The 26,610-nt window shown below is 50.9% G+C and overlaps 1 protein-coding gene across 1 annotated transcript in view; it reads right to left on the bottom strand.

Annotated features, from left to right (window-relative positions):
* The window catches only part of Cfap77 (cilia and flagella associated protein 77), a 129,466-nt gene that overhangs the window by 6,021 nt on the left and 96,835 nt on the right, over positions 1 to 26,610 (bottom strand). Inside the window, exon 5 of the mRNA XM_028883326.2 lies at positions 21,529 to 21,630. Coding sequence (XP_028739159.1) covers positions 21,529 to 21,630 — 102 coding nt within the window. The remainder of the gene's footprint in view (positions 1 to 21,528; positions 21,631 to 26,610) is intronic.

The following is a 26,610-nucleotide window of genomic DNA, read 5'->3' as shown; positions in this document are numbered from 1 at the left end:
TTGTGCTCATTTTCTCTCTGCCCTTGACTGTAAATATGACCAGCGACTTCAGGTTCTTGCCTTAATTTCCCAGTAATGATGGACTGTCTGTGAGCTAATTTATTTCTCCCTTAAATTGCTTTTGTCAGTGAAAAAAAAATTTGTTTTTGAGACAGGCCTTTTCTGTGTAACAGCCCTGGCTGTCCTGGAACTCACTCTGTAGACCAGACTGACCTTGAACTCACAGAGATCTGCCTGTCTCCACCTCCAAGGGCTGGGATTTAAAGGCGTGCACCACCACTGCCCAGCTTGACCATGTATTTTATCACAGAAACGGAATTGAAACTCCACAGTTGGTAAACTGCTTGCCTTTTGAGCATAAAGATCTGAGTTGGAGACCCAGCACCTACATACAAAGCCAGGGGTGGTGGGATGTGTCTATAATCCCAACGCTAGAGAGGAAGAGACAGGATCTGGGGCTGACAATCTGGTCTGCTTGGGGAGCCCCAGGTCCCAGTTAGAGGTTCTGTCTCAAAAGTTAAGGCCAGCGGGGGCTGGAGAAATGGTTCAGCAGTTGAGAGCACTTGCTGCCCTTGCAGAAGACCGTAAGTTTGGTTTCTAGTACCATATGGCAGCCCATAACCAACTGTAACTCCAATTCCAGGGGATCCAGTGTCCTTTGCTAGCATCCAAGGGCACAGCACACATGTGATACACTTACATACATATAGGCAAAACATATGCATAAAATGAGTGTATATATATATATATAATATAATATAAATTGAAACTTTAAACACTAACACCCACACACAAAGACATGTTCATTTTGCAAACTCCACTTACCAAACAATCCCACTGAAGCAGAAACATGCATCAATCCATCCATCTAGAGTACATTTATTAAGCACTAACTGTCTACTGAGATAGTTAAGCTTACACCTCTTTGTTGTTGTTTTTTGATTTTTTGAGACAGGGTCTCTCTACATAGCCCTGCTTGTCCTAGAATTTACTATGGTAGACCAGGCTGGCCTTGATCTCAGAGAGATCCACCTGCCTCTGCCTCCTGAGTGCTGGGATTAAAGGTGTGCACCACCATGCCCAGCTAAACTCACCTGTCTTACCTGTCATCAATCTGAGCTGACCGGGCCTGCTGACTGGGTGTGTGGGTATGTGGGTTATGGGAAGTCCTTTGCAGAGACTGGCCACAGGCATCCCTCACCTGCTCTGCCCTCAGTAGTGCCAGGCTAACTCTGGGGCAAGCCACAGCCCACCGCTATAGGCCAGTCCCTGCACTGGATTCACCTACAATGGGAGCTTGGGCGAGCATGCACACGTAGCCAGCCCCAAGGGTTCCTCAAGGCATGGTCTTATTTCAGCATGAGGCCTGGCCCTGGAGAAGTGTTTAAACAGGGTGGACCCAATAAAGAGAGGAGGGGTTGGATAAAAAGTATGTAATTCATGTGACCTCGGGTGGTCGGTGAAGGTGGACCTCGGAGTATTGGGAGGGGAAGGTAGACTCTAGGAGAGAAATAGTGTCAGTACAAGGAAGAGTTAATGTATCCCTCCTGGGCTTGGAACAGCCTGAGCAGTGAGGCTCAAGGGACCTGCTTAGTGGCCAGCCTGGTGACTCACCTGGAAGCCAACTCAAGTAAATAGGCCTCTAGAAAGAGGAGGGGGCTGAGGGTGTGGCTCAGCTGACAGAGTGAGGTCCTGGGTTCCCCCTCACATTGCATCCACTGGGCATGGTGGCACGCGCCTGTAAATCCTAGCACTGGGAGGCAGAGGCAGGAGGATCAGAGGTTCAAGGAAGGCTTTGGGGTTAAGCTCTTGTCTTTTTCAACGGCTCCCCTTACAAAGGAGCCACTTTCCACCCTGGAGGATCCCATTAAGCATCAGCCTGAGAGGCCCTGCATGTCATGACCCGGAGGCCCTGTGGAGTCAATGATGAAGAACGGTGGAGTAAGGAATTCCTTCTGAGATGCTTCTAAATTAAGCCATCTGCAGTCTGTCTCCGCCTGGAGCTAAGAAACTGTAATGGCTTTGGCAGGAGACAGCTTTGCTGAGTGGAGCTCTGAGCCACGCTGAGGTCAACGCAGGTAAATAAGAGGTCTTGCATGGGAACTGGCAAACTGGTAACCCTACCCCTGGTCAACCAAGGGGTGGCCCTGCTTAAAGGCAGGGTACTACACAAATCTAAACATTTCTCAAAGATGGACCTGCGAGTCTTCGCCACAGTGCCCACAAAGGAAGACAGGACAAGCCTTGCCCATGCTGCCCAGCGACACAGTTGCTAAGCACACAATTGCTGAATTACAGTCTACACCAGAGCTGTTAAATGAGACCTAACTTTATGTGGTTAGGCAGGGTCTCTAGAGAGGATGAGGAACACTGCCCGGGGGAAGGGAGAAGAGAAATGTCCCAGACAGGAGGGATTAACCCAAGGCCTGAGGTGGGAGGAATTTGGGGAAACGAAAGCAAACAAGTGTGGCCTGGATCAGTGAGCCCAAGCGGGGAGCTGAGGGCAGATGCCAGTGTAGATTTGTCCCCAGTGTGTGTGGGGGGGTCACCATTCCCTCACAGGCAGGGAACGCCCTTTGTTCTCTGCAGCTGGATCAAATAAAAGATTCCCAGAAATGGGGGGCTGGCAGAATCCTCGGGAAAACAGTACACTACAGGTAGAGAACTCCTGGCCCGGCCCGGAAGCAGAAAGCAGATCTGAGTCTCCAGTGAGCCTGGAGAGGAGGAGCCCGAGCCAGCCTGCCCTGTGCCCTCTGGGCTCCACCTGTAGGCAGCCACACTCTCTAATGGGCTCCGAGGAGCAGGTTCCAAACCGGGTGCCTCCTCCCCGGTGGGTGCCGTTGATGTTGCCATAATGTTGTCCTCAGATTCTCTGTTCATTCTCCTGCTTCTGCGAGTTAACCGTTGTTCTTTTCCCAGTCTCTACAGCTGTCTGCTTGGCCAATTACCCTTTCATCTGAATGTTTTTCTACCATCAGCGCACCGATGACAACAACATCAGCAATTTGCCTCTAGATCTCTTCTGGCTCCTCTTGCAAATTTCGACTATTTTTACCATTCCCTTATTTATGTATTCGTTTGTTTGTTTGTTTTGTTTTTCCGTCCGGACCACAGTTTCCCCTCCTCCTTTCCTCCCAGCACCCCCACCCCCACCTCCCCCACCTGCTATCCACTCGTCCTCCTTTTCTCTTGAGAAAAGGGCGGGCCTCCCATGGATATCAGCCAGCCATGGTATATCGAGTTGCAGTGAGACTAGGCACCTCCTCTCCTGTTAAGGCTGAATGAGGCAACCTGGTAGGAGGGAAGGGTCCCCAAAGCAGGCAACAGTCAGAGGCAGCCCCTGCTCTCGCTGTTAGGAGTCCCACAAGAAGACCAAGCTACACAAGTGTAACATATATACCATCCCCTTTTACAAAATGCTTTCGGAGAATATAATCGCATCCTCTTCCCCTTGCCATTCTCTTTTAACCCCCCTCAATATCTAGCCCAGGCTAGCCTTGAACTCATGTTATACCTGAGGATGACCCTGGACCTCTGATCCTCCTGACTCTGCTTTCCAAGTTCAAGTACAGGTGTGCACACCACCACACCTCATTTAAAACATTTTTTTCCTTGGGCCAAGTTTATTCTGTGAGAGAGTATATATTACAGACATGTGGACTGAGATGGCCAGACCATCGGAAGAGACTTGTGTGCAGAGCCACAGAGTTGAGGTAGAGCTGGCCAGGGAAAGGGATGAGTGCCCTGTGGTGATGGAAGCCCAGGCGGAAGCAATGAGCAGCTGGCTGCCAGAGTGGAGGCCTCCATGGCCAGCAGACCCAGGGACATGGGATCTGGAGGTGACCTGTAGAGAGGGACACACCACTCCAGGCCCATCGGATCAGCGATAGCAGTGTCTGATACTAAACACAGGCATGTTTGCTAGTTGGTTGCAGTGAGGAGCACTTGCCATCCCACCAACTGGGAAGCCGAGAAGTATTGAGGGTTTGAGACCAGCCTGTGCTGTCCAGTGAGACCTCATCTTAGCAAAAACGGGAGACAGCCACACGGTGCAGTCGGTAAAGTGCTCGCCGCCCAAGCATGAGGACCTGGATTCAGGTTCCCAACAGCCACACAAAAGCCAGGTGTGGTGGCGAGTGCCTGTAATCCCAACACTGGGGGAGTGGACGCGCCAGAGCCTGGGTGCTCACTGGCCAGTCAGTCTAGCTGAAATGGTGAGCCCTGGGTATAGGGAGAGACTGTCTCAAAAATTAAGTGAAAAGCAAGAGAAGAAGTTGACCTCTGCCCTCCGTACAGGGACATATACAGACACAGGGGAGTGTGCCTCCTCCCATAACACACACACACACACACACACACACACACACACACACACACAGGGGAGTGTGCCTCTTCCCACAGCACACCACACACACACACACACACACACACACACACACACACACACACGGGAGTGTGCCTCCTCCCACAGCACACCACACACACACACACACACACACACACACACACACACACACACACACGGACTTTCATCTGCTAGTGGTTAGTGAGGGACTAATTGGGGCCACTTTGGGAGGAGTTGGGACTCTAAGATAGGACTTGATCACACCCCATGAATCAGGGGTTCACATCACGTGGGAACCTAGACAGACTTTTCAGAGTGTCCACTAAGAGTTGTATATGAGGCAGCTTCATAGTGACATGGAATGACCACTGGAACCCGGAGCACACCCCTTGATGGACCAGGCCAATGGAGCCTGACAGACTGAGGCCGTGGATGCTCTGTCTGGCTAAGTGGACACTGGAGAGGGCCCCTCCAGCATGGCAACCCCTCACCCCATACAGCTCTTTGAATGCCAGTGAACTAAAATAAAGCCATGGATTCAGCTTATCAGTGGCCCCATGCATACTGCACAGGCTGGGTGCCCAAGTGGCCAGTAGTCATTGCAGTGGGTAGGATTCTCCAGAGCAGCCCAGCTCCAGAGTTATCTGAATCAACTTGTAGACGCTTCAGAGCCACGAGGTTGTAAGAAAATTATCACAGAAAATAGCTACAGACGAGAACACAAGCAAGACGACATCTAAAGATCTATTTTTATTTTGTGTGTATGAGGGTTTTTGCTTGCATGTATGTCTGTGTGCCATGTGCATGCAGAGCTGGCGGAGACCAGAATAAAGTGTCAGATCCCTGGAACTGGAATTGTTAGTCACCGTGTGGGTGCTGGGAATTGAACTCAGGTTCTCTGAAAGAGCAGCCAGTGCTCTGAAAGACTGAGCCCTCTTTCCAGCCCCACTTTTCTGTGAAAAACGGAAGACACATAAAGACATGCAGTGTCAGTCAAGTGCATAAGGTCTTTGGCTGCCTGGGGGTTCCTGCTCAAGGTCAAGGGCAGAGAGCATTTTGCTTTCTCCTCCTCCTCTCTTGCCTGCTCCATATTTTCTTTAGCTTGAGCCCCTGCTACAGATGGGGAGTTTAAGCAGTCACAGTGGGGTTCCTCTGGGGACCAAAGCAAGCAGGATTGGCCATAAGCCCCAAAATGGTATCTTACAGCTGCTTGGATAACTGTGCCAGAGACAAAGTGGTGGTGGTGGTGGCGGCTGTGGTGGCGGCGGCGGTAGTGTGTGTACATGCCCCTCCCACGCTTGCAATGTCCAGGAAAACTCAAACCCATAACCATGCTGCACACTCCTCGGCCAAGCAGCAGTTCCACGGAGCCCACCTGACTCCCAGACTCTGACCCATACCCAGTGTTGCCCCCCTGACACTTGGCTCCTCGCCTTAGCCACACAGTCTCCAGTTGGATACCAAGCTTCCCGGAGACAGGTCTGAAGCCCGATAAGGCAAATGGGGGCTTGAAGGAAAAATAGCCAGAGTAGGAAAGAGGAAGGAAAGAGAATCCGCTGAAGAACTGGGCTGGGGGGGGGGAGGAGGGCGGGGAGGGGGAGGGGGGGTGACAGCCACCGAGGTTTAGTTGAGTTTTTTAAGTGACAACTGCTCAGGTGACTGGGAGAGAGATCCTGCTGTAAAGATTGAGGGGCTGTCTGCGCTAATGAGAGACACTTGAAAATTATGGATCAGTCCCAGGCCAGTAATTTCTGTCAAGTTCAGGGCAGCTGGAGGTCAGAGGCCCCAGCAGAACACTAGTCTGGGCAAGACCTCTGTGGCGAGCGGGCTAGAGCCTCCCCTGTGATGTAGCAGGTTGTGGTTTAAGTAATTAATGAGGAGAACAATCTCTCCTGAGACATCTGGTCCCCTAAATTGTTATTCTGTTACTGGCTCCAAAAATAGACAGAGCAAGGACACAGAATCCGACCCTCCCTGCTGACACATGCTGGGGCTTCAAAGCACATCCAACCGGGGCTGAGCAAGCCAACCTACCGCCTCCCAACAAGGGCTCTGTGCAGCGCTGGACCACATGAGTCCTGACTCACGAGTGGAGATGGGTTGGGAGAGAAACCACCTTCTCTCGGCAGGAGAGGGGACTGGAGTGCAGGGACAGACACTGGCCTGAACAGGCCCCGCTGCTGAGTGGCAAAGTCAGAACAGGAAGGCAGGTCTGTGTCTACCCACTCACCAGGCCGGGAGAAATCACGGGCAATTGTGCCTTTGAAAATGAGACTCTGGGGCCAGAGGTGGTTCAGTCAGCAAAGCGCTGGCAAACACGAGGCTTGAATTTGACCCCCTGTACCCACATATGAGTTGGGTGTGGCAACACTCCCCTGTCATCTCAGCACGGGGGAGGCAGAGATAGGCAGGTCCCTGGAGTTCACTGGCCAGGCTGTCTGGCAAAATCAGTGAGCTCCAGGAGCAGTGAGAGACGCTCCCTCAAATAAGGTCAGTGAGATTCCTCTGCAGGGAAAGTGAGTTGGATCCCCAGAACCCACGTAAAGACGGAAGAAGAGATCTGACTCCACAAAGCTGTCCTCTGACCTCCCACCCAACACAGACATCACACATGTACACACACAGTAATAAATGGATAAAATAATTTTAAAAGCGCTGAGTTGGAAAAGTGAGAGAGACATGAAGAGTGATCGAGGAAGATGTCGATGTTGACTTCTAGCTTCCACATCTGTGTGCACACATGTGTCACACAAACGAAGGGGAGTTACCAAGCTCCCCCATCATGCCTTAGGATTGGCTAAGGCCAGTCTGCAGTAGATGAAAACAAAATTGCACAACAAAGCTCTTGCCACAGATAAACACTTTGGCAGCCTCAGCCACAAGGTAGCCATCTGTGGCTACACTTGCCACAGACGTTCAAGTCAGGTCACACTGCCACTCTGGCACATGAGGCCTACTATGTAAGTGAGATCTGAGGGCACACCCGACTCCTATAATCAGAGGTCAGCCAGCACCCTGCTCTGGCCCCCACAGGACAGGGGCTGACTGTTTGTTCGTTTGTTTCAAGAGACTTGAGGGGCTTGGAAAATAGCTTAGACTCCATTCCATTCACTCCCCAAAATCCATGGGTTTTTTGTTCTCTCTCTCTCTCTCTCTCTCTCTCTCTCTCTCTCTCTCTCTCTCTCTCTCTCTCTCTCCCTCTCCCTCTCTCCCCTCCCCCTCCCCTCCCCTCCCCCTCTCCCTCTCCCTCCCCCTCTCATAATCCCAGGAATGAGAAGCAGGGACAGGCTTGCTAATCAGCAAATCTAGCCAAATCTGCACGTTCTAGAACAGTGAGAGAAGCTGCTTTGAAAAGAGAAGAAGAGAGGAAAGAAAGGTAGACAGACTACCTGAGGACTAACACCTACAGCCGTCCTCTGCCCTCTAGAGGCACTTGTTCACACATGTGTGCACAGCCCCTCACAGATGTATACACACACACAAGAGGGGGAGACCAGAGACCAGACTGTTTTCTTAGCACTCAAGTGTAGAAATCAATTATTTGGGCATATTTATAGTTTGTTGTTGTTGTTTTACCATTAACTCAATCTCTCCACATCTCCAAAGACACATCTGGCCCAGTAACAGTCACTGCCAACCTCCACAGTCACCCTCAGCTTCCTGTCCCTGTGGATGGGTATGGTTCGCAGTTCATACAGCTGTGGTTCTTGGGGATGGCATTTTTCCCTTGGCATGATGTTTTCAAAGTCTGCCCAGGTTGGAGGCTGGACATACCTCATTTCTCATGACTGAGCCATACTTCTTTGCATGGACAGGACGTGTTTCCTTTGCTTGTGTATTAGATGGAGGCTTGAGTTATTTCCATTATCCACTTTTTATTTATTTACTATCATGGATGCTGTCAGGAATACCTGTGTACATGTCTTTGTGTGGCTGTATGTTGTAATATCTCTTAGGTATACATAAGAATAGAACTGCTGTGCCCTGTGGGACTCTGTTTAAGCTTCTAGCAAACTGCCAAAATATTTTTGCAAGGTGAGGTGGGGCATTTTTTATTTCCATGGCAACATTCGGGTGCTCTGCTTTCTTCCCAGCCTTGTCAACACTTACATTGTCACATTCATTGTAGCCACACTCATGGGTGCAAGGGCAGCTCATTGAGGCTTTGACCCACTTCCCTGGTGGCCAGCAATGCTGGCCATCTTGTGTGCTGATGGGCAGTCTGAATGGCATCTTCAGACTGTCTTTGTTCAGGTCAATTGCTCATGTTGAATTTGGGGCATTTATCTCTTTATTATTGAGTTGCCATATAGCCTCCTATATCCATAGGTGCAAGTCTCAGACGAGGCACGATTTGCTGGCCCATGACTCACCATGTAGCCAAGAATGGCCTTGAACTTCTAATCTCCAGTGTGGATTCACAGGTGTGTACTACCAAGCCCAATTTTCTTTTTGATATCTTGAAAATAGTATTGGAGTGAAATAGAAAAAAAAAACAATTTTTTTTCTATTTTGGTGAAGTCCAGTTTATCTGTTTTTCTTTAGTGATATATATGTATACACACACACACACACACACACACACACACATATATGTGTATATATGTATATTGTTTGTTTTCTTTTCTTTTTTAAGACAGGGTTTCTCTGTGCAATCTTAGCTGTCCTGGAACTTGATCTGTAGACCAGATTGGCCATTAACTCACAGAGATCCACTGCCTCTGCCTCTGCCTCCCAAGTGCTGAGATTAAAGGCATGCACTACCACTGCCCAGTGCAGTGAGTTATATTTTATTTCCTTTTGCATGAAGAATCATCTTGATGGGACATTAAAAGAAAGAAATTAGGAATACAACTAGTTAAGAGATTTATTTAAATGGCTCCTCAAAGTGTCCCCCAAGGCAACACAGATGAATGTAGACCCTTCCTCCTTAGGTAGCTTCAAGTCACCTGGCCCTGGGAAAACCAGGGTGTGTGTGGGGGGGTGCTGGAGGGGGGATTCATCTCTCTATGGCAGGGTAAAACATAATGATTCAAGAGGCAGCTGGAGGCCAGTGGGGCCTGGAAAAGGCATGAATATGGACTCCCCAAGCCTGGTCAGTTACGGAACAGTCTTAGTTTGGTGTGGGTGCAAGAACAAAATCAGGACCAAGGCATGCTTTCATAATTATCCTAAAGGAGAATGATGTGAGCCTTTTTAAAAAAACATATCTGCCTTTAAAACTGTCACAGTTGGGCTGGAGAGATGGCTCAGTGGTTAAGAGCACTGGCTGTTCTTCCAGAGGTTCTGAGTTCAATTCCCAGCATCCGCATGACAGCTCACAACTGTGTATAATTCCAGTTTCAAGGCCTCAGACAGACTTACATGAAGGCAAAATACCAATGCATATGAAATAAAAGTAAATCATAAAAAAAAAAGAGCCAGGTGGCGGTGGCACATGCCTTTAATCCCAGCACTCAGGAGGCAGAGCCAGGCGGATCTCTGTGCATTCCAGGGCAGCCTGGTCTACAGAGCGAGATCCAGGACTGGCTCCAAAACTACACAGTGAAACCCTGTCTCAAAAAAAAAAAACCCCAACCTGTCACAGTCTTGAGCAGGCTTTGGAGCAGGGGTGGAGAAGCTGTGCCCATGCCCTTGTAAGGAAAGACTGAGTTCCCCTGAGGAGGTCTTGAGCGAAGCCCCCAACCTCCCCAATGGTTGGTCTTTCCACCCTGAGTCTGTCCCAGCGTGGCTTTCCTGGTGCCTCCACCACGGCTTCCCTCCACAGGAACCCCAGAACCATCCATCATCTTGGCCTTGCATCTTGCCTGCTCTTGAAACACCTCAGCCCAGGAAGAATGTCACATTGGAAGTTGCCACTTGAGTGGGGGATAAATGTGACACCCAGAGACCCCTTTCTGTCCCCATTTCTGTCTCCACCTCAAACCCCCCACCTAACACACTCATGCACACACACACACACACTGGCATACATGCTTGCACACACACCCTGGGATGCAAATGATAACCACCCACCCATCACTGTGAAGCTTGACAGAAAATAATGAGAAACACTAAATCTTTTATAAGGTCAACACTCGCCTTAGCCGAGCAGCTGTCAAACAAGAAAAGAATTTAGCGCTGGAGCCACGAAACTTCCATCGGCTCATTAAACCCAACAGGGCCCGGGCCTGGCGTGGCGGAGGAGACGAGGGGCCTTCCGTTTTGTGTCAGTAATTTGCGGTGGAGGAGGCAGAAGAAACAGCCAGCGCCAAAGGGGCCTGGGGGGCGACTGGGGAATCGTTAGCGCGCCAGGATCGGCCGCAGCTCCTAATTGGAAGCATTGGGCATTATCAACGGAGGATTTGCCTCGGCTCCCTGACAGCTCGTGGGCCCAAAATGATCGCCCACTTGTCAGCGTAAAAGACCATTAAAAACAAACCGTTTTGATTTAATTGGAGGCGGTGCACTGTGGGACCAGGTGAGGAGGCTCGGCAATCGGCTCACCCGGGCTGCACCCCTCTCCCTCTGCGAGCTGGGCCAGGCCCAGGAGCCAGTGTGAGGTTTGTGTGTGTGTGTGTGTGTGTGTGTGTGTGTGCAGACTTTTCGTCTTTCAAAAACTGTCTGAGAAAGGAGTGAATGGGAGACAGAGAGAACTTCACAGCTGCAGGGAGGTCTCTTTTCAATGGGCCTGTCAATAAACACAGTGACAAGCTGAACTGCTGAGAAGTGGCGGCGGTGGGGGGTGGGGGGGTCCCCCTTTTCAGAGGCTGCATGGTAGGAATCGGTTGGCTCTATTTTTTTTGGGGGGGGAGTGTCCCCAGGTCTCCAGCCCCAGGGGCTTAGCCAACCAACAAACAGTAGGATATCCCAGTGGGTACCTCAAATTCAGCTGTAGTTTGCCCACCGCTTCAGAATCTCAGAACACAGAAGGTCATGTTTGCTTATCGGTAGACAGCAAGGCTTTCTTTCTCTGTCAGCTCAAGAAAGCTAGAGGGTTAGGAGAGGAGATATCCTGGAAGAGACCTTTGTGAGGACACTCTGTGAATTGGGACAGCCCCAGAGAACTGGACTGTCTCAGCATGGTCCCCTTGGGAGAGAGCACGGTCATCTGGTCAGCAATCCCACATGGTCCCTGTAAGCAGTCACTCACAGAAAGACTGCCTAAGCACCCACTGGCCTCTCTGACCAATGAAGGTACCTCACACAGAGGTACACAGAGCATTTGCTAGGAGAGAGTCTGGGAGTAGAGTCACCCCAAAGCTGGGGCCCGTGGATGTGGTGTGCTGACTCTCAGATCCACAGGCATTCTCTCACACCACAGGCACTTCATAAATACTAACTGGCTCTTGTCAGTTCTCGAAGAGGCGAGGGGCATTAATCTCACTCCATCTCACAAAGCACTGATCTCATTTATTGCTTATAGCTTCTTAGACAAGACCACGCACACAGGCCCATGCAGTGCAGGAGAGGTGTGCTAGGGAGAGCCAGGGAGGCTCACAGCCGATCTCTTCCCAGACACCACTGCTCATTTTGATAAAGGATCAAATGGGGGGAGACACTGGATCCCTGGTGAGCTTCAAACTCCAGAGCTCCAAATTTTGCTGCTGAATTTGGTCAATGGGGATTCCTTAATTACTTTCTCTGGAAATTTCCCTGGTAATGCTTTCTCAGGTGGTTATCTGAACGCGCAGTTCCTCGGTTGACAGAGTCTTTGATTTTGTACTGTAAATTAAGTCCTTTGCTGTCCTGCTCGTACGGCGCCTCCCTGCACCTTATTGAGTATTCATATAGGCTGTTGAGAAGCTCCCGCAACACTGTTAGAGTGGCCAGGGCCACACTCAGAGGTTCGGTGCCTCAGCCTGCAGGTATGGGTCTTGATGTCGCTACGTCTCATACTGGAATAACGACGAGGAAGACATTCTTCCGGTGTCTTTTAAGAAGAATAGACCTTTTCCATGGTCAATGATGCTAACTATGCCGAGTCACAAGGAGCAATATCAGAGCAAAGTGTCCTCAGCTAGACAGGAAGAAGGTCAACACCATGTTCGGGACAGTGTCCTGGGGAATTGTCATCAGGTGGGACTCTGCTGAGGGTCTTGGGAATAACTTTACCATTAAGTGCATTCAATAGACATTTAACTAATATTTGCTATATAGACGAAAGGATGGATGATGGATGAATGTACACTGACAAATGGATGGAAAGATGGATGTATGGGAAGATGAATGGATACATGAATGTGTGAGTGAATGGATATCTGGGCTCATGCATGCATGGATGGGTGGATGAATAGGTGCATAGATACATGGATGGATGAATGGATGCATGGATACATGAATGGGTGAATGGATATATGGATGGATGAATGGATTAGGAACCTGCAGTGAGACAACAGAACCCTTAGAATTCATCTGCTTTGCTCAATTAAATAGAAGTGTAAGAAGCGTTTCATTTTCTCCAGTACCTATACCTGTCTCCTTCCTGGTGACTTGAAGGTACACTGGATTGCATGCGAGGGGAAATAAGATATTCCAGAGTTGTACAAAGCAGAGCCAGCCTGGAGTGGAATCCAGATGTTCTGGGGCCCCTGAGTTGAGCATTTTCTAACTCTTGTTCAAGGTCTGCTATGTGGGGCGCAAAGGCGCACACAGCTTCACATCAGCCACACTTCCCACAGCAGGAGAGACAGCACGAGCATACCATGGGGAACGATGAAGGTACTGAGGCAGGCTAGCTGACTTCCAGCCTGGGCCCCATCACCGTCCAGCCGGGTAACCAGGAGCCTCAGTTTCTCAAATACAAAGGCAGGGAGGGTCACATGGTCCTTCCATCCTGTGGAGTCACTGTCAGGCTCACGACTTGGCACCTGGTACCTGGCACTGGCATTCAAGGCAGAGAGGCTGCTGCTTTTGTGACTGTGAAATGATACACAAATCCAGCAGACTCTCCTGAGCCCTCTCCAGGAAGCATGTGACAGCATCTTCAACCACAGCTTTGTTCAGAAATGTGTGGAAGTACTGTTCCAATCGACAAATCATGGAAAGGGCTAATGGTGGAGAAGACATTGCTGAAGGCCAGAGGTCACAGTCTGGGTGGTCCCCTATTGTTCCAAGGCAGGGCTCTACTTTCCACACTCAGAGCTCTGCCCCCAAGAGCAGTCAAGAACCTGCCAGCTGTGGAAAAAGTAACTGCCTTGGGAAATTTGCAAAGCTGTCATGTTCAAGGGGGAGCCAGGGATTCAGGGGGCTTCAGAAGCCAGAAATATAACCAGGAGGTGGGAGGCAGAAGGAGACAGATCTGCACTGAACTTGAGAAAGAAGTTGCCAAGGACTGATGGGTCCCTTCAAATCACAGGGAAGGTACCAGTGGGATGGTTCTGGAGGCAGGGCCTCTGGGAGGCCTTTAGGGTTAGATGAGGTCATGGACAGGAGCTTCAATGATGACACCGGTAGCCATCCAAGGACCCCCCATCTCTATCATCCCCCCCCTGCCATGTTCTCATATTTGGACGCAGTAAGAAGGTGTGCCGTTGGAACATGCCTGCACTGTAGACTGTATTTCTGGCCTCCAATGCCAGTGGGCTACATCTGCTGCTGAGGCCACCCAGCCTGGGTACTCTGTGACAGCAGCCCTGAGCAGACTGGCCCTTAGGGCTGTCACTAGCAGGCCTGGTTCTTGGAGAGCCCAGCTCGCTGTATAACACACTGTGGTCACTCATCCACCCACCCTAGTAAATATATCGCTCAAACTACCGAGCAGTGGTGCTGACCTTGACCCAGCGTGTTTTGATAACCACTGGCCAAAGCACAAGTCTGGAGGTTGCCCCACATCGGCTGGATCAGGTCCTGGGATCTTTACTTGAGCCCAGGTGTAGCCATGCTGGAGAGCACCTCTGGGAGGGGATGAGCAGGCCTAACAGAGACCCGAGATTGTGCTTCGCCGTGACCGTCCCCTAGCCAAGCTTTGTATGCACTCATTCCTCCTGATGGCTGTGCTCACATTGCAGTGAGGTTGGCAGCCGTGAGGCAAGTTGGACTATAGAGCCGGCTTGTGGCTTCTCAGCCTGCAAATTTAGCCATTTACCACAGCTGGTCTGCTTCCCACTTGCAACAAAGCATCCCGAGTCTGGCATCGACGGCCTCTGTCCTATTTAGCCTCGGGGCCAAACTGCAATTTAAAAGATGTCAGAGGTTTTTATCAAAGTCTATGGCTTTCAGGGCAGTGGGAAGTATGGTTTACAGCAAGGGCTTAAATCAGCCAGAGCAGGGCTGGCCACGACCCTCTGGACACCCATCAAAGCCTATGGCTGAGTGCCTTTTCTTCCCCTCTCCTCCCCAGGCCCTGCAGTTAGCACCGCTGACCCCTGACCTCAGCTTCAGGCCCTCAGCCTTCATCAGCTCTTGCAGAGCCTGACCCTGGATGCTGCCAGTCAAAGCCCAAGCCTCTGCTGGGCACCTTGCTGGCTATTAACTTGGGCATGTGACTGTAAGCCTGTGTGTGAGCCTTGGTTCCCTATCACCAAAGCAGGGGACTCTTTCATGCCACAGGTTACTGAGAGATTGCCATGAAATGGGACAATTCACAGAGGCACCAGGCTGGTACCTAGAAAGATCTTAGCATGGGGGTCAAGGACATGGCTGTCACCGCATCCTGGGGAATTTGTCTTCACTTGCTGTTTCCCGATCTGCTTCCATCCACAAGTCCTTGGTTACATCTCCCACAATTATTTGTGTTGCTCTAAAATACCATTTCCCAGGATGCCTTTGAGTAGAGCAAGGGAAAAGGCTGTGGTATCTTCCAGGGTGTTCTCTGACGCCCTTGAGGATGCATCTTCTCCATAGGAAGCCAGTGAAGGTGTGCTTGCCCTGGAAACAGCTGCATACATCTCACCAGCTTATCCACAAATGCCAGGTTTATCCCCCTGAATCACGGAACACCGTTTACCTGCTAGAACCCACCACGGGCGTCAGGCAGCTTTAAGGCTCCCATTTCACCAAGCACTTTGGTGCTTGTGGACAGAAGATGCCAAGTGGGACATGGAGGAAAACACCTCAGAAAGGACAGGCTCCTCCCTGAGTCCTCCTTAGCTTAGGGAAGGTTTATTCCCTTGGAGATAAAGAAGACATTAAGAAACTCCAGGTCTCCCCATTCCAAGAGTGAGCACGAGATTCTCACTGTCTTTGGTGGTTAGAGATCTGCAGCTGGGCTGAGTAGGAAGCTCAGCTTGCCTGGCACAAAGTCATGGGTTCAAGCCCCAACACTGCATACCAGGTGAGGTGGGGCAAACCTATGATCCCAGGGCTCAGGAGGTGGAGGCAGGAGGATTGAGAGTTCAAGCCCAGGGGTTAAAGAGACACTCCAACCGTTAAGAGCACATACTGCTCTTGTAGAAAGCCCGAGTTCAGTTCTCAGTACCCACATCTGGCTCACATTTACTTGTAACTCCAGCTACAAGGGATCTGATGAATTTAGTCTCCACAGGCACTTGTACTCCCATGTACATACATAACCACACAGACACACATATAATTAAAAATAAGTGTGTGAGGCCTGCCTTGGCTACATAGTGAGATTGAGGCCAGCTTGGGATGCATAAGTCCCTGTCTCAAGAAAAAAGAAAAGAAAAGAAACATAAATATATATTAACAATGTTAAATAAGCTATCTGTATTTTGGTTAGTTTTCTTTCTTCCTTGTTTCTTTCTGTTTTTTCTAAGACAGGATCTCACTGTGTAGTTCTAGCTGTCCTGGAACTTGCTCTGTAGACCAGGCTGGCCTTGAACTCACAGAGATCCTCCTGTCTCTGCCTCCTGAGTGCTTGGACTAAAGGTGTGTGTCACCAAAGCCAGCTTCTGGTTGGCTTTCAACATAAATATTTTCATACCCAGGATGGGAAAAGAACCTTTTGGATTAAGTTGAAAATGCCCAGGTGCTGGCAAGATTCAGGGGGCTGGGCCCTCAAGCGGCAGGACAGGGCCCACGGGGTGCCAGCCTCAGCTCCCTCTTAGTGTCTTTTTCTCCAGCACCATTGTAGCAGGCGTTCCAGACATTTCTGCCGCTCCAGGTATCTGGCCACCACACTCTCTTCTGCCCTAGCCCAGCTCCGTCCTTCCTTTCCTATCCCATATCTTCAGCTCTGGCTGTTTGTGAACATCAATGTCACCCCCTGAGCAGGAAACCCCAGAAAGTGTCCGATTATGTAAAGTCTCCATTCCTGTTCCCTCCCAGGCAGCTCTTCTGCCTGGATCTGTTTATAACAGGACAGCTGTTTGTAGGGAGGGTGGTTGGCTGCACCAAGCTTCCAAATCATTCTCCAGTCTCCCGATTCCACCTGTGAATGTCCCCTTCCTGCACTTAGTGCCCTTGCAGGTGACATCAGAAGATTCTTACTCCAACTTGAGAGTGACAGGTTCCCTAAAATATTCCAGTCTGAGGCTCAGGGAGGGCTGCAGATCTGCCTTCTGTCCTTCATGCTTGAGTCTTGCAAATGGGATGCGCAGGTTGGACGTCAGGTGGCAGGGAGTGGTCCCTCTTTGTGTTAAGTTCTTTGAAGAGGTGGGGGCAGTAGGGTGGACTGGGTTGGAGACGCTCTGGGGTTTAACAGAGAGTTAACTTTGCAGCCAGCTATGATTTGTAGGAGAGCTTAAAGGTGGCAGAGAAAATCCTTTTCTTACATTCAGCAGCCTCTCCTAATCGGCTGCTTCTCCGGGTGGCCCTGCTTGGCTGACTGCAGATGCATTTTCTTCCCTCCATCTCTAGCTCCCGTTAAGGACCCAGAGGCCCAGGAGACCCAAGGCAGGGTTAGTCTTCCACAGAAAGAGGAGGCTGATCCTAGCGTCCAGAGCATAGGAGCTTGTAAATCAAACTGTTAGCTTAATGGCTTGAGCCATTATTCTAAAGCAGTGGGGCTGAAACCAGAAGCCAAATGAAAATATAGTCAATTTGTTCATACTTTAGTGACTGAAAGACTATGTAATGTTGGTGGAGATCAGCACTGCAGACAGACAAGGACTTGCCAGGAGGATGGAGTGTCTGGCCAGAGATGGGGCTGGGATGTGCCTTGAGCAAAGCCCTCTTTCTTTTTGTGTGTGTTGTGTGGTGTAGGTGTGTGCGAGTGTGTGAGTGTGTGTGCATGATTTGTGCGCGTGTGTGAGTATGTGTGCGTGTGTGTGATGTGTGTGTGTGGGGATGTGTGTGTGATGTGGGGGGATGTGTGTGATGTGTGTGTGTGTGTGTGAGATGTGTGTGTGATGTGTGTGTGTGTGTGATGTGTGTGTGGAGATGTGGGGGGGATGCGGGTGTGTGTGTGTGATGTGTGTGTGATGTGTGTGTGTGAGATGTGTGTGATGTGTGTGTGTGATGTGTGGGGGGATGTGTGGGGGGGATGTGTGTGGGGGATGTGTGTGTGATGTGTGTGATGTTGTGGTGAATGTGTGCGCGCGCGTGTGTGTGATGTGTGTGTGTGTGTGATGTGTGGGGGATGTGTGTGTGTGTGTGATGTGTGTGTGTGAGATGTTGTGGCGAATGCACTCATGCAGCTGCCTGGATGATATGGTTGTCATTGTAGGAACTGCCACCACCTCCCCGTGTGGGGTTGCTGGCTAAGTGAACACTGCGTAACTGGGGGCAATACTCTCCAAACTTCCCCCACCTGTCTGTGTGTCTTCCCATTTGCCAGTCTTGTCCATCTCGTGCTCATTCAATGGCTGGTAATTCCATGGCATCGGCAGTGGCCAAAGTTTCTGGCTCATTCACCACCATGTCCTCAGAGTCTTACCAGGACCTGGCATGAAGTATTCAAGATAGAAACTTGTGAATGAATGAGTGAATGGATGAATGAGTAAATGAATTGATAGGTGAGTAAGTGAGCAGACAGATGGATGAACGGGGTCCTTCACCTCCAAGAGTCCTCACTCCCCCTCCCACATGGCTCCTTGGCCAGGTAAGAGAAACCATGGAGCCTCAGTCCTGAGCAGGCCTCCCAGGCCTGCAGCTACTTCTCTCCTTTTTGGATGTGGAGATCGAGGCTCCAAACTTCCAGCCTCTCAACGGGGCCCCCACAGTATGAACATCCCGGCTGGAAGGCTCCCAACCCGCTGCTGGTGTCCCTCCATCCTGGCACTGCTACCTCCTGCCAATTGCAGGACACAGAGACCAGAAAGAAGCCAGGGCCACCAGAGGCCCTGCCTGCCAGGACCACGACAGGGATGTGTCGCTGCCTCCCTTGGCCTTTCCTCACCCTGTGGTCCAGAGGTCTTCGCAGCTTCCCTCGTGGTTGGTTGAGAGGAAGCAGAAAGCCAGCCTGTCTGACACAGTGACCCAGCCGCGGGATGGCCGCCCCACCCTGCCTGCTGCTTTTCCATGTGAAAGGTGTTTAATTATTTCTGACAGAGTTCAGCCTCGACATCTGTTCATGAGCGGGGAGGGTCCATTTAGGTTATCCATCACCGTGACAGGTTCAACTTTTTTGGAAGTGCATTTTCCCATCATAATGGCGCTGGGGTGGGGGCAGCAGATCAGCAGTGACATGCGACCCAGACAAAGACCCTCCTGGGGCTTCATGTACCATGAAACGACAGCAGCCTGACCTGGCCCTCGAGTGCTTTTTGAGCACAGGCCCTGGGTTGGCAGCAGGGATGTGGCAGTGCTGGGGCATCTGTGTGGGTAGGAGGGTTTCATTGTGCCTGTGGGAGGCTTTGAAAATCTTTGGCCATTCTGGGCTGGTTACTTATTCACGCATTCGTTCCAAGGGTTGCCACCACCTCTTCTGTGCAGGCACCCTGCTTAGCTCTGGGGCCATGACTAGGGCCTTGAAACCCGGTTTTTGTGGACTTACACATTATGAAGGAAGATGAAAGTCTGTCTAGTTAATCACCTGACTCCCAAGTTGCTGAGCTCTTCAAAGGGAAGCAGCGAGGCCTGAGGCGCCTCTTGGTGATGAGGGGGGACCTGGGGGGGTTGCCACAGAGGCAGGAAGGAGTCTCAGGAGCCCCTGAATTAGAGCAGCTCTATCCTCAGCATCTATACGGGTGCACTGGTACCTACAAGATTGTGCTCATCCAACACTTGGTGCTGCAGGCTCAGTCAATATTGCTATTGGCCTGTGTCCTATAATGTCAGCTCTCAGGGGTTTAAGAGTCTCTGCTGGGCAGATAACACACCCGATAGAACCTGGTGCATATGCTGTGTTCCAGGGCCTGTGTGACGGGTGACTGGGGCACTAACTTGCAGGATCCCAGGGGTGTCCTTGTCCTTCTGTCTCAACTAGTTAGTGTGCTATCAGCATGGGCAATGAAGGCACACTCCAAGGATGCAGGCTAGCCACTCTAGGGAGTCTGGAGATGCACCAGACCCACTTCGCCTGCAAGGCAGGGTTAGGGTGTTTGTTCTGAGGATAAATGACATTCTCTACACACACTAGCCATACATGACACCTGCCACCAGAAAGAGTTGTCATTGCTGGGTTACTGCTTCTCCTAACAGTACCTCAGAAGTCCTAATGAGTAGCAGAGCTCCTCAGACCCCGAGACAAACCCCCTCTCTTGCAAACAGAAACACTGAATTATTTCTACCCTCGAGCTCCTGTCAGGGCCAGCTACTGTAAAAATAGAGGCCACCTGGAGGGCATCTTGTGCCTTTGGGAGCTGGGGGTCCTGGTGCCCCTCTGGCAATGTCACCCAGATGCCTACATGCACTTGGTCACTGGCATAATAGGAAAAAAAAAAAGTCCAAGGAGGAAATGAAAGAGAGGAGGGGCCCGGGGGGATGTTGTGAACAAGTGAACGTAAGTAGAGAGATCTGTGTGGGACGTTAAGAGAGACGGAGAAACGGGAGGGAGGCTTTGCTGTTGAGGCTCCGAGCTGACAGGTGCTAAGAAGCGGCAGTGTGGTGGTGACTCCTGCCACTTCCTGATCAGTGTTCGGTCATGTTCTTTCGGTGACATTTACTGTGAGCTCAGCAGAGGCCTGGGCTGATGGGCAGCGGGGCACATGGTCACTGACATATGTCGATGGAGGCCACTTGGGCAGGACACGAAAGGCCACATCCAGCGGGCCAAAGCTGCTTCCCCGCTGAAGCTCAGCGGCTTGTTCAAGCGCATTAAGCTCAGGAAGGCAGCCTCTGTCTAACTCGCAGTTTCGGGCAGCGCAGCCGGGCCGGCTGGCTGGGAATATTGCTCATGCAGCTGTCTTGATGGGGCCAGGGACATCCCTCATGACCTTCAAGAAAGATTCCTTCTGCCTGGGTTGGGTACACACAGCCTATGCAGCTTCTTCCTCATCCTGGACCCAGCATTTTCAGCCCCTCCCATTTCCCTTAGTCTGTACAACGCTACTTCTCCCCCCCCAAACCCCCACACCCATTGTCATTGTCCTGCTAAAAATTGCTGAACGTGTGTCTCTGCCTGGGTGTTACAGGAACACACGGGTGAGTGAACACAAGGTCAGCTCTAAAGCCAGAGCACACGATTCATCTTCAGTCAGCACCCACCCCACTTCTGGGAGGAACCTAAGGTCATTTCCTGCCTCTCAGCAGGGTGTCATCATACAGGTGGATTAGCAGTGAGGGCCCAAGCTTATTTCCCACCTGGGTACATCTTTCCCTTACAAGATACATGAGGACCCTTTCACTAGAGTGACGCTTCTACCCAAGACAGCCTCTGCTTCTGGGTAGCCAGCCATCCCATGCTAAGATGGCCTGAGATCTCCCAAGACTCTGCCTCTTCCCAGCATTCTCCCTGTTTCCTGTCTATAAAACAGGTCAATATCAGCAGGTTGCCCCATGGGTGCTTATCAAGAGTCTTAGCTGAGGGCTGTTGGGGTGGGGAAGCGGAGACAGGAGGATGCCCGGAAGCCTTCTGTACAACCAACACGAGAGTCCACCTAGCTTCAGGGGAAAGACGAGGAGTCACATGCAAGCTTGTTCTCATTGTAGACATCTGCACTCACATACATACATACACATATGCAAACTCCCCCCGCCCCGCCCCTGTGCACATGCTAGATACACATTTAAAAAAAATAGAATCTCTGGTGAGCTAAGTGGGCTCAGAACCTGGATGGGGGACGAGTTCACGATACCAGGTGCCACCTGCTGCTGTGTTCTGAGCGTCAGTGGTCAGAAGCCCACAGGACGCTGAGATGAGTGCGCATCAGCTAGCCCTGGCTTTGGTGCCCAAAGAAGGAGATGAAAGGGCCACTGACCTTCTGGAAGTGAGGCATGTGCCAGAGAGCATCCAGCTTCACAGGCGGCTTGTACTTCCTCAACTGACTGCTCCTTGTCTCATATAGCTTCCCCAGAATCACCTGTAGGCCAAAAGGCAGTGGTGAGATGCTTGCCCTGTGCCCTGGAGGCTTTGGAATCACCATGGAAACAAACCCTCTGAGCATGTCTGTGGAGTGGTCTCTAGATTGGGCTAATTGAGGAAGGAAGACACACATTAAATGTGAGGTCTGCCATCATACAGCCTGGGGTCCTGGACAGAATGGATAAAAAGAAAGTGAGTTGAGCAAAGACATCCATCTCTCCCTGCTTCCTGGTTGGTGCAATGTAACTCCACCTCCATCCTTCTTCACCACGATAGATGTATCAGTGTAACTCCACCTCCATCCTTCTCCACCATAGATGTATCAATGTAACTCCACCTCCATCCTTCTCCACCATAGATGTATCTTCACACACTGAGCCTAAAGAGTGCCTCTTTAAGTCATTTTTTGTCATACCTGTCATAGCAACAACACAGGTAACACACCAGGGCAATGACCAAGGAGCTCTGCGGCAGGGGCTAGGATGCTTGGGTGACAGGCTCGAGGGTTACTTTCCTCTGGGCTTTGATCTTTCTCCTAGGCCATTTAACAGTCCCGTCCCCACTGTACCTGCCCCTGGTTCCTTTGATTTCTAGTTCCCCTGAGCAGCAGCTGGGAGGGGGTTGCCCTCACACCCCTCCTGCCCTAAAACTAACTAACACAATTCCTGGGGTTCACACAGAACTCTAGTATATATGTGAAGAAATGTATGATCCAACAGGGTGTCACTGTCCCATGAAGCAGGTCCATATGATGGCCCACCCAGGAGGAGGAAGGTGGGCGTGAGTGTCTTGGGGGAGAGGGAACGTGAGCTCCTTTAGAGCCTGGGAGGTCTCTACGGGATTTCAAAGGTGGAGGAAGCCCATCCCTTCTGAACCCTGATTCCATGTCCACCAATAGGTACCAGCAGGCCCATAGCCAGTGCTGTAGTTCATGGCGTCTGTCCAGAACTGAGGTGTGTCCTTCCAAACTCAGACAGTGCAGTCTTAACCGTGATGTGATTGTGTGGAGATGACGCTCATGAGGGGTAACTAAGGTTGAACGGAGTCAAGGGTGGGTTGCCATCCAACACAGCAGGAGCCATTAAAAAGAAACTTTTGGTTTGGTTTGGTTTTCTTCTTTTTTAAAATAATTTATTTGTTTTTATTTTATATGCATTGGTGTTTTGCCTACATGTATGTCTGTGTAAGGGTTTTGGGTCCCCTAGAACTGGAGTTACAGACAGTTGGGAGCTGCCATGTGGGTGCTGGGAATTGAATTCAGGTCCTCTGGAAGAGCAGCCACTGCTCTTAACCACTGAGCTATTTCTCCAGCCCTTGTTTTGTTTTTTGAGACAGACTTTCTCTGTGTAGTCCTGGCTATCCTGGAACTCACTCTGTAGACTAGGCTGTCTTTAAACTCACAAGCATCTGCTTGCTTCTGCCTCCCGAGTGCTGGGATTAGAGGCATGTGCTACCATCACCCAGGCTTTAACTAGAGCCTTTAGAACAAGGGGGTGAATGATAAGGGTTCTCTCTCCAGCATGTCAGGACACAGTGGAAGGTGGCCATCTGCAGCCAAGGAGTGAGACCTCAGCAGAAGTCAGTCCAGCAGGCACCTTGAACTTGTAGTCACAGAGCTGGGAGATGTTGGAGCCATACCCGGAGTAGTGAGGTGGGGGTTGGGGAGGCACAGGCACCCAGTGGGTTCCAGCCTCTCTAGGAGGCCTCCTCAGCCTGCCCCTGTGCTCCTCTACTGCCTTCCTTCCTGCAGTCTTTGTGGTGGCAGTTCCCTGGGGACAGGCCCTGGGGTAGGCTAGGGCTTGAACCTTGGCTGGCCTACATCTGAATTCTTCACGTTTCTATAAATGTCCTGGGCACTGTTTGTGGCATATGAGCCCAAGTTGTACAATGGCCTTCTCCCCGTTCCTAGAACTCTTCCAACTGTTTTAGCTCCAAAGGGTAGAACCCCAGGCCATGGCTTCAAGTGACCCAGTGGAAGCAAAAGTCTGTGGCAGCCGGAGAACTGAGGGAGGGAAACAGGCTGTCTGCACACATTCATATGGTCCAGCTGCAGGGCTAATGTAATATCCACAAGGAACTTCCAAGCCCTTAGGCTGGATATTCACTCTGCCTTCTAGAGCAAGGCTGAGTCTTTAGTCAAAGCAGAGAGGCTGTCTAGTCAGAGGTGGCCAAGCTGGCCTTCAGGACGCAGCAGACAGCCCTGTGGTCTTTCTAGTGCTCCATTTCCTGACTAGAAAAGGTGGCCAATGCCTGTCAGTCATGGTTCTTGTAGGAGCTGCTCAAGGGTGCTTCGAGCACAGTAGCTAGCCCAAGATGGTGGCTGTCACCAAGAATGTCATTGGGGGTCATTGCTGTCCAAGATCCTGGGTCCCCTCAGCAGCATGCTGGTTTATGGCAGAGCCAGGTTTCCTCTGGGATGTGGGTGGTTTGGCCTTGAAAACTTAGCATCTTTTTTTTTTTTTTTAAGCTGAGGATCGAACCCAGGGCCTTGCACTTGCTAGGCAAGCGCTCTACCACTGAGCTAAATCCCCAACCCGAAAACGTATCGTCTTTTCAAGCCTAGTAAATTGTGATCAGCTCAGACAGCAGCCCCAGCCCCTGGCAGCTTTGCCGGCATGTTCAAGACAGCACGATACCTACAAAGACTCAGAGCAGGGTGCTGGAAGGGCAGTTCAGTGGGTAAAGCGCTTGCCAGGCAAGTGTGAGGACCTGAGTGCAGACCCCAGTACTCACATAAAAAGTCCATGTCTGTAACCGCAGCTTTGGGGAGCTGGGGATAGGCAGATGCCGGGCCTTGCTGGGCAGCTAGTCCAGATGAACCAGTGAGCTCCAGGTTTAGTCACAGACTCTCAAAAGACAAGGTAAGACTGACTGAGGAAGACAGTGTTGACCTTTGGCTTCTACATGTATGTCTGTATACCTGAATGCGTCACACACATGCACACGCACACGCGCACATGTGCACACGTGTGTATACACACACACACACACACACACACACACACACAGAATGATAAGAGAATTCTGAAGCTGGCTTGCCGTTTTCTGAGTGCCTGCTCTGTGCTAGGGCATAGGACTCAGGACATTATATCCCAAATTGCTACCTCAGCCTCTGGAAAAGACACACCCAGCAAGTTCCTCCAGCGCAGCCACCCTTCATCCTTGAGGTGGGACCCGCATCCCAGGAAGGATGCTCTGCCCATCTGCTGCAGGGCCCTGAGACCTCTGAAGGGCTGCTTTACCACAGGAGGAAAGGACCACCTCGTCCCTGAAAAATGCAGGGCACAGAGGAGAATCTGAACACACGTACCTTGCAGGATCACCCTCTGATCATAATCTCTTCCTCTTCCCCAGGACGACCCACCACCTCCTCAAACCCAATATGAGGACACACAAGGCTTGTTTCTTTGGCTCTTCTTTGCAAAGATTCCTGAGTCAGGAGGAATTTTTATTCCACATGCTTTTTTCCTGCTCATTTAAACATTTTAAAATACTTTATTTGATATGTCTATTTGGAGGGCATGTATACATGTGTATAGACACCTGCCAAGGCCAGAGGTGGTTGATTCCTCTGAAGCTAGAATGATAGGTCATCGTGAGCCGCCAGACCTGGGTGCTGGAAACTGAATCAGGTCCTCTGGAAAGGTAGTATGTTTTCTTAGCCCCTGAACCATCTCTCCAGCTCTGTTCCTCTCTTTTATCACACAGGCCTCAGCTATGAACCCAGGATGGATGGAAGGGAAGATATTTTCCTCCCCTAGGCTGGTTCAACATGGGTGTCTGCTTTAGCAGGAGGGGCAGAGAGGCTCTGAGCCATGGGAACCAGCTGTTGATTGAAGTGTGACACTCTCCTGTGGAGCCACAAAGCAGCTTGGGGCGGTAATGCTTCCTCCACACTGTCACACAGCGTGGTGACTCCTGAGGTAGTAACAGACGAACCACAGGCCACTTTAAAAACATTTCACTGCTGGGCTGGCTGGGAGAAAACCAGGCCGCTGGGAGACACCCATCCTAAAGACTTTGTGGTCCCTTCCTGGGAAGGCTCCCCTGGGCCCCACTTGGGCCCTAGAACCATTTTTGCTGTTCTCCTAGTGTTGGAGAAGTCAGCAAAGGAGGGCTCCAGCTTCAGGAAGAGCCGGCACTTGGCCAGAGAGCTGTTGGAGTCATTTCATCTCTGCCTCTTTTCTCCTTGAGTGTGTACACGCGTGTGGGGGTGCACACACACATGTATGCACACGCCTGTGGGTGTCAGAGGCCTGTGTTTGGCGTCTTCTTCAATTGCTCTTCACCTTATATTTTTTAGAGTTTCTCACTGAACCTAGAGCTTCCCAATTAAACCCCAGGGATTCTTGTCAGCCTCCTTCTTCATCAGCACTAGACACTCAGCTTTTTTTTTTTTTTTTCTGAGACAGGGTTTCTCTGTGTAGCTTTGTACCTTTCCTGGAACTCGCTTTGTAGACCAGGCTGGCCTCGAATTCACAGAGATATGCCTGTCTCTGCCTCCCAAGTGCTGGGATTAAAGGCATGTGCCACCACCGCCCGGCTGATACTCAGCTTTTAACATCGGTGCTGGGAATCCAAACTCAGGTCCTGATGCTTTCCTGGCAAGTATTGTATCAACTAAGCCATCTCCTCAGCCTCCGCTGCTTTATTTCCCTGAACTTCAGTGTCTCCATGAAGTGAAGCAAACTAAGATCCCCTATAGGGTGAGATGCTGACCTGATGGAAATCTCAGATGCCTGAGGACAGGACATGGGGTACTTGCCAGCTCTCAGGGAAGGGAGCGAGGCTTGGTGCTGTCTGTGATTGTTGCAACATCTGATATCTGCATGTTCTGCTTTGTTCTGCTCTCAGGTAGGATCTCTCCCACAGCCCAGGCTAGCCTCAGACTTGCTAGGCAGGCAAGGCTGGCCTTGAACTCCTGATTCTTCTGCCTCCACCTCCCAGGTGCCGGCCGGCATGATGGGCGCATGACACT

The sequence above is a fragment of the Peromyscus leucopus genome, chromosome 4 (assembly GCF_004664715.2).
Source record: "Peromyscus leucopus breed LL Stock chromosome 4, UCI_PerLeu_2.1, whole genome shotgun sequence".
NCBI classification, from domain to species: domain Eukaryota; kingdom Metazoa; phylum Chordata; class Mammalia; order Rodentia; family Cricetidae; genus Peromyscus; species Peromyscus leucopus.
Note: the sequence above shows the minus strand (reverse complement) of the source record. Positions and strands in the feature narration are given on the sequence as shown.